The sequence below is a fragment of the Ictalurus furcatus genome, chromosome 1, assembly GCF_023375685.1.
Source record: "Ictalurus furcatus strain D&B chromosome 1, Billie_1.0, whole genome shotgun sequence".
Classification (NCBI taxonomy): domain Eukaryota; kingdom Metazoa; phylum Chordata; class Actinopteri; order Siluriformes; family Ictaluridae; genus Ictalurus; species Ictalurus furcatus.
Window position 1 is genome coordinate 1,326,737 of NC_071255.1, and position 12,500 is coordinate 1,339,236.

The window sequence follows — 12,500 nt, forward strand, 5'->3', positions numbered from 1 at the left end:
AAGAAGAAAGACTCCCGGTAGTAGCAGACAGTCTTGGAAGGTAATAAGGTGTCAGCGCTCCTCAAAGTGAAGCAGTGCGTCTCGGGGAGTGCGGTCCTCCAGATGAGAGACTTCTGTCTGATACCAAAGACCATCAACGCCCGTAATTATCCCCTCCGAGACCGGAACCAGCCCCTCGGTGGCACTCGGGCCCATCGCTATCTGTTAAAAATAATAATAAAAGAGATACTAACCCTTTACATCATGATGTTTTATTAGCGCCGGAGTCTCAAACCTGTTCCTTTTCTATAAAAAACCCCGTGACCTGGACTGGAGGAGCCGCTGAAATCGGAGCATGGGGCCAGGGTTACTGGGTTACTTCACTGTTGGTGAAAGAAGAAGTCACGTTAATATCATCATAAAAGCACAATAATGCAAATGCGAATGCTTTCGTGACGCAGTAACTGATAAATGAGACGGTTTTGCTTCAGTACCTACAGAATATCAGGGTTCTGTTTAGTCCCGTTCCTCGCCACCGTCATCTCTGGCTTGTTCATTAAGGATCTAAATGTCCGTCATGTTTGAGAAAGGTTCTCCGAATCATCCATCCACTCCTGATCGGACCGAACACGGCACCGGTGTGATTCGGTTTCTCCTGCTCCAGATGTTCGTCGTCATCTCTGGAGGGCCCTGTCCGCAGAAGAGCTCCAGATGTTGACCACCACTTCAGAGTGAAAAACTAAGCTACTACTAAGCTTTCTGCTGAGTTTTTTTTTTTTTTAAGTCTAAGCTTGCCGAGTTAGACCGGATTTTAATTAAAAGGATTTAGGCTCGGCTGAGAATCCGTCCCGAGCTTATTTAAGTGCGTGCCGGTGTAAAGTGTAAATGGGAACAGGAGATTTCAGTTCACTGGCACGTGCGATAGCTCTTAAATCCTGTTTCGTTTCAGCTCGTGTCTCGTCTTCGCTCAGCAGGTGCAAAGAAAATTTTCGGCAGATAAACCGACCCTCTTTTTACGTCCTCTGGACCTGCCAACCTTCACGCGTTTTGTGTACAAGTTCAAAATGTTAGCATCGGAGTATGAAAAAAAAAAAAAAACAACATGGCGCAAACAAGCGCTTTGGGATTTCAGCCGAAATCGAAAAGATTGGTTTTCCAAAAACCAAGATTGGGGTATCCCCATGGCCCACCCCCGCCCCTTTCCCTGGACCACACAGTTCTCCGGGGTTGGCGAGGTCTGCATCGTTGGATTTGCTGAGGGGGAAACTAAAACGATCACGAGAAGCGTGGAAGCTGTGGAAACTCGTCTCCGGTCCGTTGGTCGGTTGTACGGGTGAGCTCCGTCTCGTCCGTGAGACCCGAGCGCACTTGAATGATTCACTCCAATCCTCAGTCTTCCACTGTGCCCATGGTGAGCAAGATTGATCCCGTGTAAAACCGCTCCACGCAGGACGCTGTCGGGCGAGTCGGCCCTTCCGTCAAACCTAATTCCAGAGAACATGCCAGAGAGTTTCAGTCAGGTATCCGCTGGGGACGCCCCAGCTGGAGTTCATTAGTGGATGAAATAGAGCTTCCCACCCTTCCTTCTCTCGATAAGTGTCCTCTCCTGCTCCTCTTCTCACCGGAAGCGCCATCAATAACACTCTAAGGTGTATTTTCACACCTTTGGCACGAGTAAAGCTGGTTAACCGCCTGTAATGACAGAAGGTGTCATGGTGGCTGGACCGTGCCCGATCCAGAGGCCCAGGGGAGCGAGCGACCCGTATGTTCAGGACGATCCAAACTATCAGGCTTGAATCTTTCTTGCTAAGGTGTAATTGGATCCGGTCGCCTAAACAAAAGCCAAACTGTGTTAGAGACTGCTCGTTGACAGATGGAGCAGGAACCGTCAGGGTGTACCGAGACGCACTCGTGGCGACGCTTGGAGCAGCGTGAACGTTAACTCAGCGCCGTACCGCAGAGAGGGGTGCGGAAATGAGTCTCGAGGGATCCTCCATTTTGATTACTTGGCAGCTGAGCTGAGCTCCTGGCTGCACACGAGGATGGAACTTGTCACGGAACTTTTATCTCCTTCAGCTGATTGTTTGGGTGTTAGACTTTTGGACACGTCACGTCTCTCGGACTTGATTTTTCAGTCTCGACTGCGCTCGCGTGTACTGCGGGGGAAATGACGAACACGGTAACCGTGGTGACGCGGAGGTACCGGTGACACCCTGAAGTACCTTGTTTTCTGCCGTTACAGATATGTGAAAGAGAGGTTTGAGCGGGCACCTGCGTGCACTTGGGAGGTTTGGGCTGTAGTCATGTATAACCATGGACTGAGCGAGAGGACAGGAGAGATGCTCCGTAATGACGGTTTAACTGGCCGTATTACGGTGCATCCACAGAGCCGTGCAATCACGGCTGACAAGCCAGCGGTGCGTTAAAGAGTCTTCCGTCTGCCAGACCGGAGGAGATGAGCTGCCAGCGCTATCATTTTTGATTAGCACCTTTTTTTTTTTTTCTCCCCCACTCTCTTTTCAACCCTTTCTTCACGAGGGGCCTGAAGAGGTGGAGAGAAGGTAATGGATTCGAGCGAGAGCGCACGGCTCGCCTTCGGTCTCTATTACATTCTCTTTTTTCCGCCGCTCCGTGATGAGCTATAGATTCCTCTCCTCTTGAGAGAGCGAGATGCGAGAACACGGATGCACCTGGTTTATTTCGAATGCGCTGATCTAACCGGCAGTCTTCCGGTCATGGCCGCTCATGTTTTCGTTTCGCTCGATGCTCGAGTTTTTCGTGGGCTCATTTGTTAGCTCAGGTTCCTGCGTGAATCCTGCTGTAAAAAATATTTTTAAAAAACCCCAAAACAAACCCAAATCAAATGATCACTACTTTTTCCACACAACATAACCTGAGAAGTCCATTCGGCGACTTTCTTGAACGCCGGCCTCGTCACTCCACACGTTCGTGACACGTCCTTCACTTATATGACAACGTGTATTGGACGGTGTTCTCCATTGTACGGTGTATATACCCAATATCTCCAGAGATTAGCCCATTTTAGGCTTGGAGCTCAATCTAACGAGGCTCGGTGAGTGTTATCCATCCAGCACTGAGCCTCTGTGGACAGCTTGCCTGGCTAATTGGTCTCAGGACATTGCTGCATGCCGTTAGCCAAGTGGACCTGACCACACTTAGTCGAACGGCGATCACTAATAGCATGTGCGTTAGGCCGTGCCTTATCCTCCCCACCTCCTTATTCCTAAACGTCTTTTAAAAGGTTTTAGAGATGTAAGGACGGACCATGAACAAACAGCTCGGGATTATGCGAGCGTCATGTTCATGAGCGTGGACCGATCTTTGCGGGAATCGACGGAGAAATGATCGGCTCTCTTTCTTTTCAATTTTATATCCCCGTAATGGCTGCCATGGGAAATTTGAACCGTACGCCAATCTTTCCCGTTAGCTTCAGGATTATTTTCTGCGCAGAGGGAAGAAAAAAAAAACAAAAACGACTCCCAGATTAAAGAGGTCAAGGGCTCGTGACTGCCCGAGGACGCCCTCGAATATTAACGCTGCCTGAAAGTACGGACGTATCAATAGGTCAGAGGTTATCTTTGGGGAAACGTGCGGCTAAGACCAACATGATTAAGAATGAACATCAGACGGTGTCGTCGATAGGCACGCGTCGGATTTAATTGGCGTAGAATTGAGAACGTCGCTGGAATGGCAGCTCGGCCTGTCGCTAGCGTGAGCTTAGACTCGGAGGTGTGTTTTTCTTGTCGTTGTTGCTTGTGCATTAACTTTTTTAGAAAAACAAATAAAACTCAAATTGGAGTCTGATCTTGGTGTTTTTTCCCCCAGTTCTGCAGGCATCTTTGCACAAAATGTAAATGTAACTCTGAAAGCCGCGACATTTCGCTCTCGCTTAGACAGAAAGCGCTGTCGATGCGCTAATAAATGCTTTAAAGGGCGCAGATGCATTGACTCCAGGCTGACTTTTCTCACCAACGCATAAACTACTCTCCGTCAGTGTGGATCGGACTACTCCGAGCGAGCCTCGCGGTTGTTTTCCTTTCCCGTAGGTCGATGATCGATAACAATAGGATACATGCGAAAGGAAATCGATGAAGCGATTCCTCAGCAGAAAGCCTAATTTAATCAGCGCGTATGCGGCCAGTCGATGGTCGTCGAGGCTGATGATAAGGTTCTAGAGTGGAGAGCGGTCCCAGCGAGACCTCGCCCGGGCGGAATATATCCTCTGCTCTCTTCCTCGTGCAGGTTTATACGCTCGTCTGATCCGAGGTTAGACGCTCTCCCGTTCATAGCGCGTTTATTACGGTCCTCTCATCTTCGAAGTGTCTTTATTTATTCCAGTAGCAGGAAGACCGTTTCCCTTCCCTTTAAGGCGTGTCTGTACGTACATGCGAGTGTATGAAAGCATCTTTACGGTAAAAGGCCGGACGTTAATCACTGGGAAATAAATGTGATAGTGTTTCGTTCCTCTTACACCGCAGCAGTTAGCTCCGGTTCACACCGGTGATTACAGAACGCCACGTCATACTGTTTCTGGTTGTGTTTCTCATAGGGTTCCAGGCATCACCATCGCCACCGACATCATCTGCGGCTTTCCAGGGGAGACGGACGAGGACTTCCAGCAGACGATGGAGCTGGTGAGAAAGTACCGATTCCCGAGCCTCTTCATCAACCAGTTCTACCCACGACCCGGAACTCCCGCGGCCAAGATGGAGCAGGTCCCGGCTCATGTGGTGAGCATTTGCATTTGTTTTTCGTCCCAGTGGAGCTACGACTGGCAGACAGTCAGGTATAGGCTCCACGGCGGAGCTGCACGACAGGACCCACTCACCACTTTGGGGGTTTTGTTTACTCAGGATTTAACATCGAACCATCATGTGACACGCTTTCTTATCCAAACACGGAGCGTCAGTGACCTGATTGGCTCGGCTGTCCACAGTTCTGTCTGTGTGCACTGCTTTCTGACACAAAAACAACCAAGCATGTAATGGACACTTCAGAGCCACATACACGTTATAACAAATAGTCTTATCTATCTAACAGTAGTAGGAAACTGTAACAGCACGCCCCCAAGTGCTTCGTTTTTCTTATACCACAGCAGTTTTTCCTTTTATCCGGCGATGAAGTTAAAGAAATCTATACCAAGTGTGTGTAGAAGTCACACATGAGCCTGGAGAACACCGAGACCACCCATTTCCAGGAGATTAAAAGTAATGATAAACAGTACGACGTGCCATTCTTTAATAAACAACGAATCAGCTCCGTCACTCAGTACTTTACTTTAACAGAGCTACACGGTGGGGTTTAGTTCTTGCACGTCAGATTCCTAAAACGTAATTGGTTAATGAAATCGGATACTAAGACAGATATTCGGATAGAGTTCATTATGTGGATAAAACTCGGTTGGCGTTTTACGGCGTCAGTCGAACAGCTTCTTGTGCCGAGTGAATATCGGACTCTCTAGAGAAATCTAGAGCTATAATCTGAAGTCTTTTTACAAGAAATGAATTGTTTTACCAGAAATGAACGCCAAATTCGGTACTAATTGTGTAGGAACACGTTATTTTAAAGGGAAGCACAGTTCGAGGAATAGTTCTGCCTTCTTGTCCCTGATGACGATATGCCTTGGTTTTTTCTTTAGAGTGAAGGAATTTGAGAAATGTACCCGTTCAGAACGTGAGAACACGCGTGGACCCACCAACGTGGACCCACCAACGTGGACCCACCAACGTGGACCCACCAACGTGGACCCACCAACGTGGACCCACCAACGTGGACCCACCGACCTGCCCGGACTCGTACAGAGACACGGCTTTAACGTTTACTATGAAAAACCCTCGAAGGGTGCGTTTTAAACCTCCGTAAGCCTCACGACAGGATTTCAATTTCCTTGGAACAACCAAGAACTAAAACCGTTCTGCCGGAAACGGACGTGAAGGGTCTTGCGCTGCTGAGTGGTCCTTTTTTTTTTTTTTTTTTTTTTCCTCCAGGGATTAGTAGCTTCAAAGGAAGATCATGTATTGGAGTGTTATTGAATCAGTTCTCTTAACTCCTGACTTTACCTCCATCCTCTCCGTTCTCCTCCGATGTAGCTTGCGCACGTCCTGATCAGAAATACTCATCGTTTCCGAGTCTAATCACTGAGCTATTGAGTAAAACAATTAAGTGATAGTCTTGTAGCTATAGCGCTACCGCCACCATGCTTCGCAGGTAATGTACTTCGTTTAAACGTCCATCCATTCACAAAACACAGAGGGGAGGGCGGGATGGGGGGATGGGGGGGACAGGGGTCCAGTCCGGTCTCGTCACGGTTAAACCCGCTCTACCCCACAGCGCTTTTTAGTTTTGCTCTAATTCTGGTCTGTAGTAGTTTCTGTTTTTATCGGTGGAAGGGGTAAAGCGTGACGTAACGCTCTTCATCTTTTATACACTTCTCTTTAGTGTTCATGAAAATTTTCAACATTTTCATCCTTTTGAACTCTTCAAAGTCCGTTCATCCTTAAGACTTCCAGCGTAAAAAAAAAAAGATAATAATCTCCATTTACTGGAGTTTCAGTGGGATATTTGTCTAGGCTTTATGTGAGGGAATCTGCTAGTTTGTGGTACTACGAGTACTCCCAGTGACGGGGGCTGTGAACGGATCCTCTACACCGGGTCAGCGAAGGTTGCTTTATTTGGGATTTGTGTGGAATTTCTGGCGTGAAACGGCGTAAACGTGTGTCGTGTTGCTGATTTCTCTCGGCGCTTTTCCACCGTGGCTTGTGTGACATTTAAACCGGTTTTCAGCCGTGATTAAACGAGTGCAGAAGGTGTCCTCGTTATCAACACACCGCGGTCACGGCACACGCGTCTCAGCCGGAGGGACGGTAGTGATGTCATCGCGCGATGATACGCGTCCGATTATTAACTTTAAGCTGTGGTAGTCAATCCCAGCGTGTGTAGGGAGTTTGCAGAAAGGCGCAGAACTCTCTACCGGTCCTGTTGAAAGATGGGTATGTCTCCTAGCGGGTGGAACCGTGAGCGTGTCACATTAATGACTCCTCCAAACGGTAATGAGCGCCTGGCTCGCACAGGAGACCGCAGGGGGCTGAGGGAAACGACAGCCAGACTCGCAGACCGGCCCGTTCTGGCACTCGGCTCGTTTAAGGCCGTCTTATCTGCAGGACCCGTCCACTTCCAGATGATGAATGGCTCGGCTCTCGTGACAAATTGCCACGTCTCGTTTATCATTGGGTGGACGCTCCGAATCGTGAAGAAGTTCTGGGATGCAGATGTCGGGATTTGCATACCCCCCCCCCTCACCCCATCCCCCTTTCAAAAAAAAAAAGCCCATGCGTAATTAGTCCCGCGTGTTGGGAAAGGGTTAGCGGTGATAAATCGGGATGATATCCTGGAATGTTGGTGTTACCAGGCGGACAGGTGTTTACCCTGACAGCTCATCGCCTTCGCCGACGCCGTGTTCAGCCGGGGGAAATTAAACAAGCAGCACAGAGTAGGACTTGAGCGGTCGCTGCGCTCTGGTACGCCGCTTTTCCGAAAGCGTTGCTGGAATCGGTCAGTAAGGAATACTCAACACGTGGGAACTAAATTATCTTAACGCTAAGACAGATGGGCGAGGCCTCCGGCAACCACGCCGGCCCAGGATGAGGTCAAGTGTAAAGAAAAACGACATCTTTACTCACTACATCTGACAATTCCCATCAGCGTGATTGTTTTTTTTTTGGTTTTTTTCCCCCTCAACGATGTTCTGTTCCTCAGTTATTAACTGTAGTTCTTTTTCAGACCCCATCATTGTGCTTCTTCTTAAACCCTTGTACTTGGGAGCTGTGTCTAATGGACCATTGCTGATTCTGCTCTTTGTTTTCAGAGATAAGAGCGCACTTTTCTCTCTTTGTATCGGTCCAAAACGTGTTGGAGGAGATTTATTTTTCCATGAGCGCATGGAAAAACGCATTTTCCCTTCTTCGTCGCTCTTTTATTCATAACAATATGAAGTCCTGGATGGTTGTAAGCTATTTTTACGATTTCCACACTGCGTGATCATTTGTTTGTGGATTCGGTTCTCAGCGAGGTCCCGTTTGTCCAGATCTTCAAAAGACTTTGATCTTTTCCACGGCGGCACGCCAAGCTCGGCGTTTATTGGACCGTGTCGAGGATTTCGTATGATGCTTGTACAGATTTGCAGGAACTGTTCTCACAGCGTAGATGTGTGTTCAGTCCAGTTCATTTAGAACCCTATGTATTATTATTATTATTATTATTATTGTTATTATTAACCTGCAGGAGAATAGAGCTACAGCTACCTCAGTGCACAAGATTCTCTTGCTGCTGTTCTTGTTCTACTAAGCCAGCATGACATTTCCGTCATATTACCATTTATTAACGTGTCCTCTCCGTTACATGTTTAAGTGACACGTGTGTAACTAGACTCACTCACGAGGGCGTGTGTCGAAGTCAAGAGCATGGTTACGCCGATGTTCACGTTGTCCTTGTGTACGAGACGGGACGAGGGCGTCACGGTATTCTAACATCGTTTGCTTCTTCGTAGAGGAGCTGACGATGCACAAGAAGCCTAAAGGGCTTGATCACATGACCTTGATGGCGATTATTAGTGCCACTGCCAAGGCTGTCGGTCTGAGAGTTCGTTCTTTTATTATGCTGATGCACTTATGGGAGGGAAAGGAGGGGGTCGTGTGTTAATTGCCACCTGATGGGGCATCGTGTTTGCTTTCAGATGGAGCAGATGTACATCGTAGGAAGCGTCATCGCTCATCAACGTCACGGTTTGTGATATAGACGGGCAGCATGTCATGACTTGTTCCTCTACGGCAACTAACCATTTTGATTCGTGATGTCATTAGCGTACGCTCCGGAATAGAGCTACCATTAAGAAGTCGTGGTGTTCTTCTAAACACACCGAATCAAGCTCTCCTAGTTTCGCCTCAGAAAGGAAAATTGCACCTGGAGCAGGTTTTTTTTTTTTTCTCAGCCTGAATGTCTTCCTGCTAGCAGCGACATAATGCTCTGACTGTAATAAGAGCCCGAATTCAGCAGTAAGGAATGAAGCGCGAAGATGTCATTACCTCGGTATGAAAATTGATACTCCTTAGTGCGTTTCTGCTGTGCCTGCTATTACCTCAGGTAGTTGGAGCCATTTTGGACTTTAATGTGTCCTGAGCCACGCCACTCGGTGCTTTCTGTTCCTCTCGCGCTCGGTAATGACGGCCACAGCCGAAGGAGGAAGAGATGTTCCTTGGATTATCAGGACGATTTCTCATATTTAATGCACGGCTTCAGAAGTAGAGCGATCTTCGCCTTGGCCTCGGCACTCTAAAGTATTGAATTTCCAAAGGTCACGAGGTTCACCTTTTCCGTTTGTGTGGTGGTGTTGTTTTAAGCTCCCGAATATAGAAACGCATCACGATGAGGAATGAGCGTATTCTCTTTAGACTTCGCCGGCTTGGTCTTGGCTTCTTTAGATCTGGAAGCTTTCCCCGGCTTCGTCTTTCTCTCGTTTTTCTCTCAAACGGCCGTAGGGGTTGCTCATTCTCGCCCGCGTTATCCTGGCCTTATCGAGCCAATCCTGCTGGGAGCTCATTGGCTCGAGCTGAAGAAGGGAAACCCCGAGGCCGTGTTCAGCCCGATCCTCATCCAGCTGGTGTTCTGGTTAGAACGGAGCAAGAAATCGGTCGAATTATTAAACCAAGCCTGGATATTTCATTCTGCTGCTCTCGCTAGTCCACGTCGAACCCTCTGCAGCGTTTGTACGCCTTCGGCCGTCGGATGGCGTCGCTGATCCGCGCCGGTGTACGCGGGAAGATGGTGAAGTTGCGTTACGTGAACAATTTTTGAATATTTGTCACTAACGCAGCTGAATGTGGGCTTTTCGGATCAATATTATGAAATGAGCGTCGTCAGCAGCGGCGGTTGGACTTGTTATTTTTTATTTTAATTGTTAGCCGTTTAGCGTATGTTTGATAATAACGTTTATAATGAAAGGTCTACATTTCAAGAGCAAGCAGGTTATGGAACGGGGAAGTGGAAAGTCTGATTTGGGTAGGAGTTTGAGAGTTGAGGTGCCGATGTAGATGAGTCACATGACATGTTTACATTGGTTACCCAGATTTTACCCTCCTTCTCAGGTGGTTACCCTTCTTGCCCAAATTTGACCTTCCAGGCCAGTTGGTTGACCTCCTTGCCAAGGTAGTTACCATTTTTGCCCTGATGGTGGTTACCCCTCTCATTCAGGTGTTTTCTGTTCTTACTCAGGTGCTTACCCTTCTGGCCCTTGCAGTATTTACCCTTCTTGCTAGGTATTTACCCTAATTGCCCAAGCGTTTACCTTTCTTGCTCAGGTGTTTGCCTTTCTTGCTAAATTGTTTATCCTCCTCGTCCAGGTACATACCCTGCTCACCCAGATGGTTACTCTCCTTGCCTACATCGTTATCCTCCTTACCCATTTGGTTACCCTTTTCACCAGGTGGTCACCCTAACTGTCCAAGCGGTTACCTTTCTTATTCAGGTGGTTACCGTCCTTGCCCAATTTTTTCACTCATTGGGTTACCCTTCTTGCCCTGATAGCGCTTACTCTCCTTGCCTACATGGTAGTTACCCTTCTTGCTGAGGTGGTTACCCTGCGGGTGATTCCCGTTCTCCACCTGATTGCCCTTTGATCTTGTACAGTCCTGACGATATGAATATGCCGGATTAGATTGCGAAGTTTTATTCCCAAAAAAGAACGTTTCTGCAGTGACTCGTGAATCTGGAGCCTTTAAGGTTCTGGTCTAGTACGGTACGCTGGGATCTCCTGTGCTGCTGCTACGCTGGGGTTTCTCTTGGCGGTGAAAAAGCACAGCTTCCCCTGACTGAACTCCCGCCTGGTCAGTGTTCTAATTAGACTCGCTTAGAATGTTCTCTGCCTGCTCTAAGTGACCGCGTTAAGTGCCTTCATACATCAGCTCCGGCCCCCGCTTTCGCGTTTCATTACAAATTAAGGACATTTGAGCTGTTTCGCTGTTTCAGGGGAAGACGAGCCAGAGGCTCAGCAGGCAAATATTCACATATCTCCCCCTTAAGCGTGGCTCTTTTCTTCTGCTCGGCAGTCGGAGTCATTTTCTTTTGTCATCATAGCCTGGTTTCGGTGCAGTCTTAACTAAAGATAATGTGTTTCCTTGTATTCCCGCATGCAGTGATCCTTTCTAATTTCCTTCTCTTTTTTCTCCTCTTCCCTAACAGAAAAAACAAAGAACCAAGGAGCTGTCTGCATTGTTCCACTCGTATAACCCGTACGACCATAAGGTAAGCGCTGATGTCGTCCATTATCAGACCCCTTCATTCAACCTGACCTTTTCTCTCTGTTCATCTGTAGCAGTGCATTTCTTCGCTCTTAGATTCTGATCTGAGCTTCTTCTCAAGCAAACAAGCGCAGCACTTCCCCTGCTCCTCTCTGCTGTTAAGGATAATGGCTTTTCCGCCATTCTTCTTGTCAGCCTCGTCAGTGTAATCTCCAGAGAGAGGGGCGATGCATCTTCTGAACGTGGTTTGGGGGGAAAAGGAGCGCGAGAAGAGAGAGTGCAGAATGTCACAGTCTTTGGGCATCTGGACAGGAATCAGCGTGAGCTCTGCAGCTCTTGTCTTTTAATGGCTTCATTAAAATTTCAGCAGAGCCAAGCTCCTTTAGTTCTTTAATTCTCCCACCCGTGGTAAAAAAAAAAAAAAAAAAAGCCATGGTCGCTGCCGAAAGCGCTGCCGGAGTTCTCCATTTATCCACGGATTTTTTATTTTCGGACTAATTACCACCGCACGGCGTAATCAAGTCCAAATTGAATAAGCCATAAAGACAGGAGGTGAAGCTTTACTGGGGGACGGTAACGGTATCGCCTGAGAAAGAACAAAGTGCTTAGGAGTCAGGAAGTGGTGAGAAAGGAAGGACAAAAAAAAAACCGCCCTCTAAGATCTTTATTTATTTATTTATTTATTTATTTATTTATTTATTTTCGACTACTATGATCAGACACGTCTTAAATATGCTGCGAGATAGCGTGACATCCAGCCTGGTCCTCTATAATAATAATAATAATATTAATAATAATAATAATAACACTTGTCCATATGGTTCAGGATTTGGTTCGGGGACTGTTCCTGAAACTGATTAGCACTCGTAGTGTGCAGGACTTGAGCAGGCCTCCTCACGTGGGCATACTTTGGAAAGGAATGTGGTCAGACGACGCTCCCGGGAGCTAGCGAGAGCTCCACCTCGCACACCACGCCCCCAAGTAGATGCTGAACAGATAAAGATGAATAAATACAGTCGTACCTAACGATTGGCAGCTTCAGAAAACACACACACGCACTTTTTTTTTTTTTTTTTTTAAAATGCTAATAGGCTGCAGTTAGCATGATCGTATTCAAATAATGCTAGCATAGTTTGAACAAGCTACAACAGCTCGCAAATAATGGAAGGTACTTCAGAACTGTTAGCATTTCTGCAGCTGTTGTTGCTT

General features: G+C 47.5%; 1 protein-coding gene across 1 annotated transcript in view; it reads left to right on the plus strand.

Moving 5' to 3' along the window:
• Nucleotides 1–12,500, plus strand: part of cdkal1 (CDK5 regulatory subunit associated protein 1-like 1) — a 207,273-nt gene that overhangs the window by 157,518 nt on the left and 37,255 nt on the right. The window contains exons 11-12 of the mRNA XM_053647308.1: nt 4,550–4,730; nt 11,233–11,295. Of these exons, the coding sequence (XP_053503283.1) occupies nt 4,550–4,730; nt 11,233–11,295 (244 nt within the window). The remainder of the gene's footprint in view (nt 1–4,549; nt 4,731–11,232; nt 11,296–12,500) is intronic.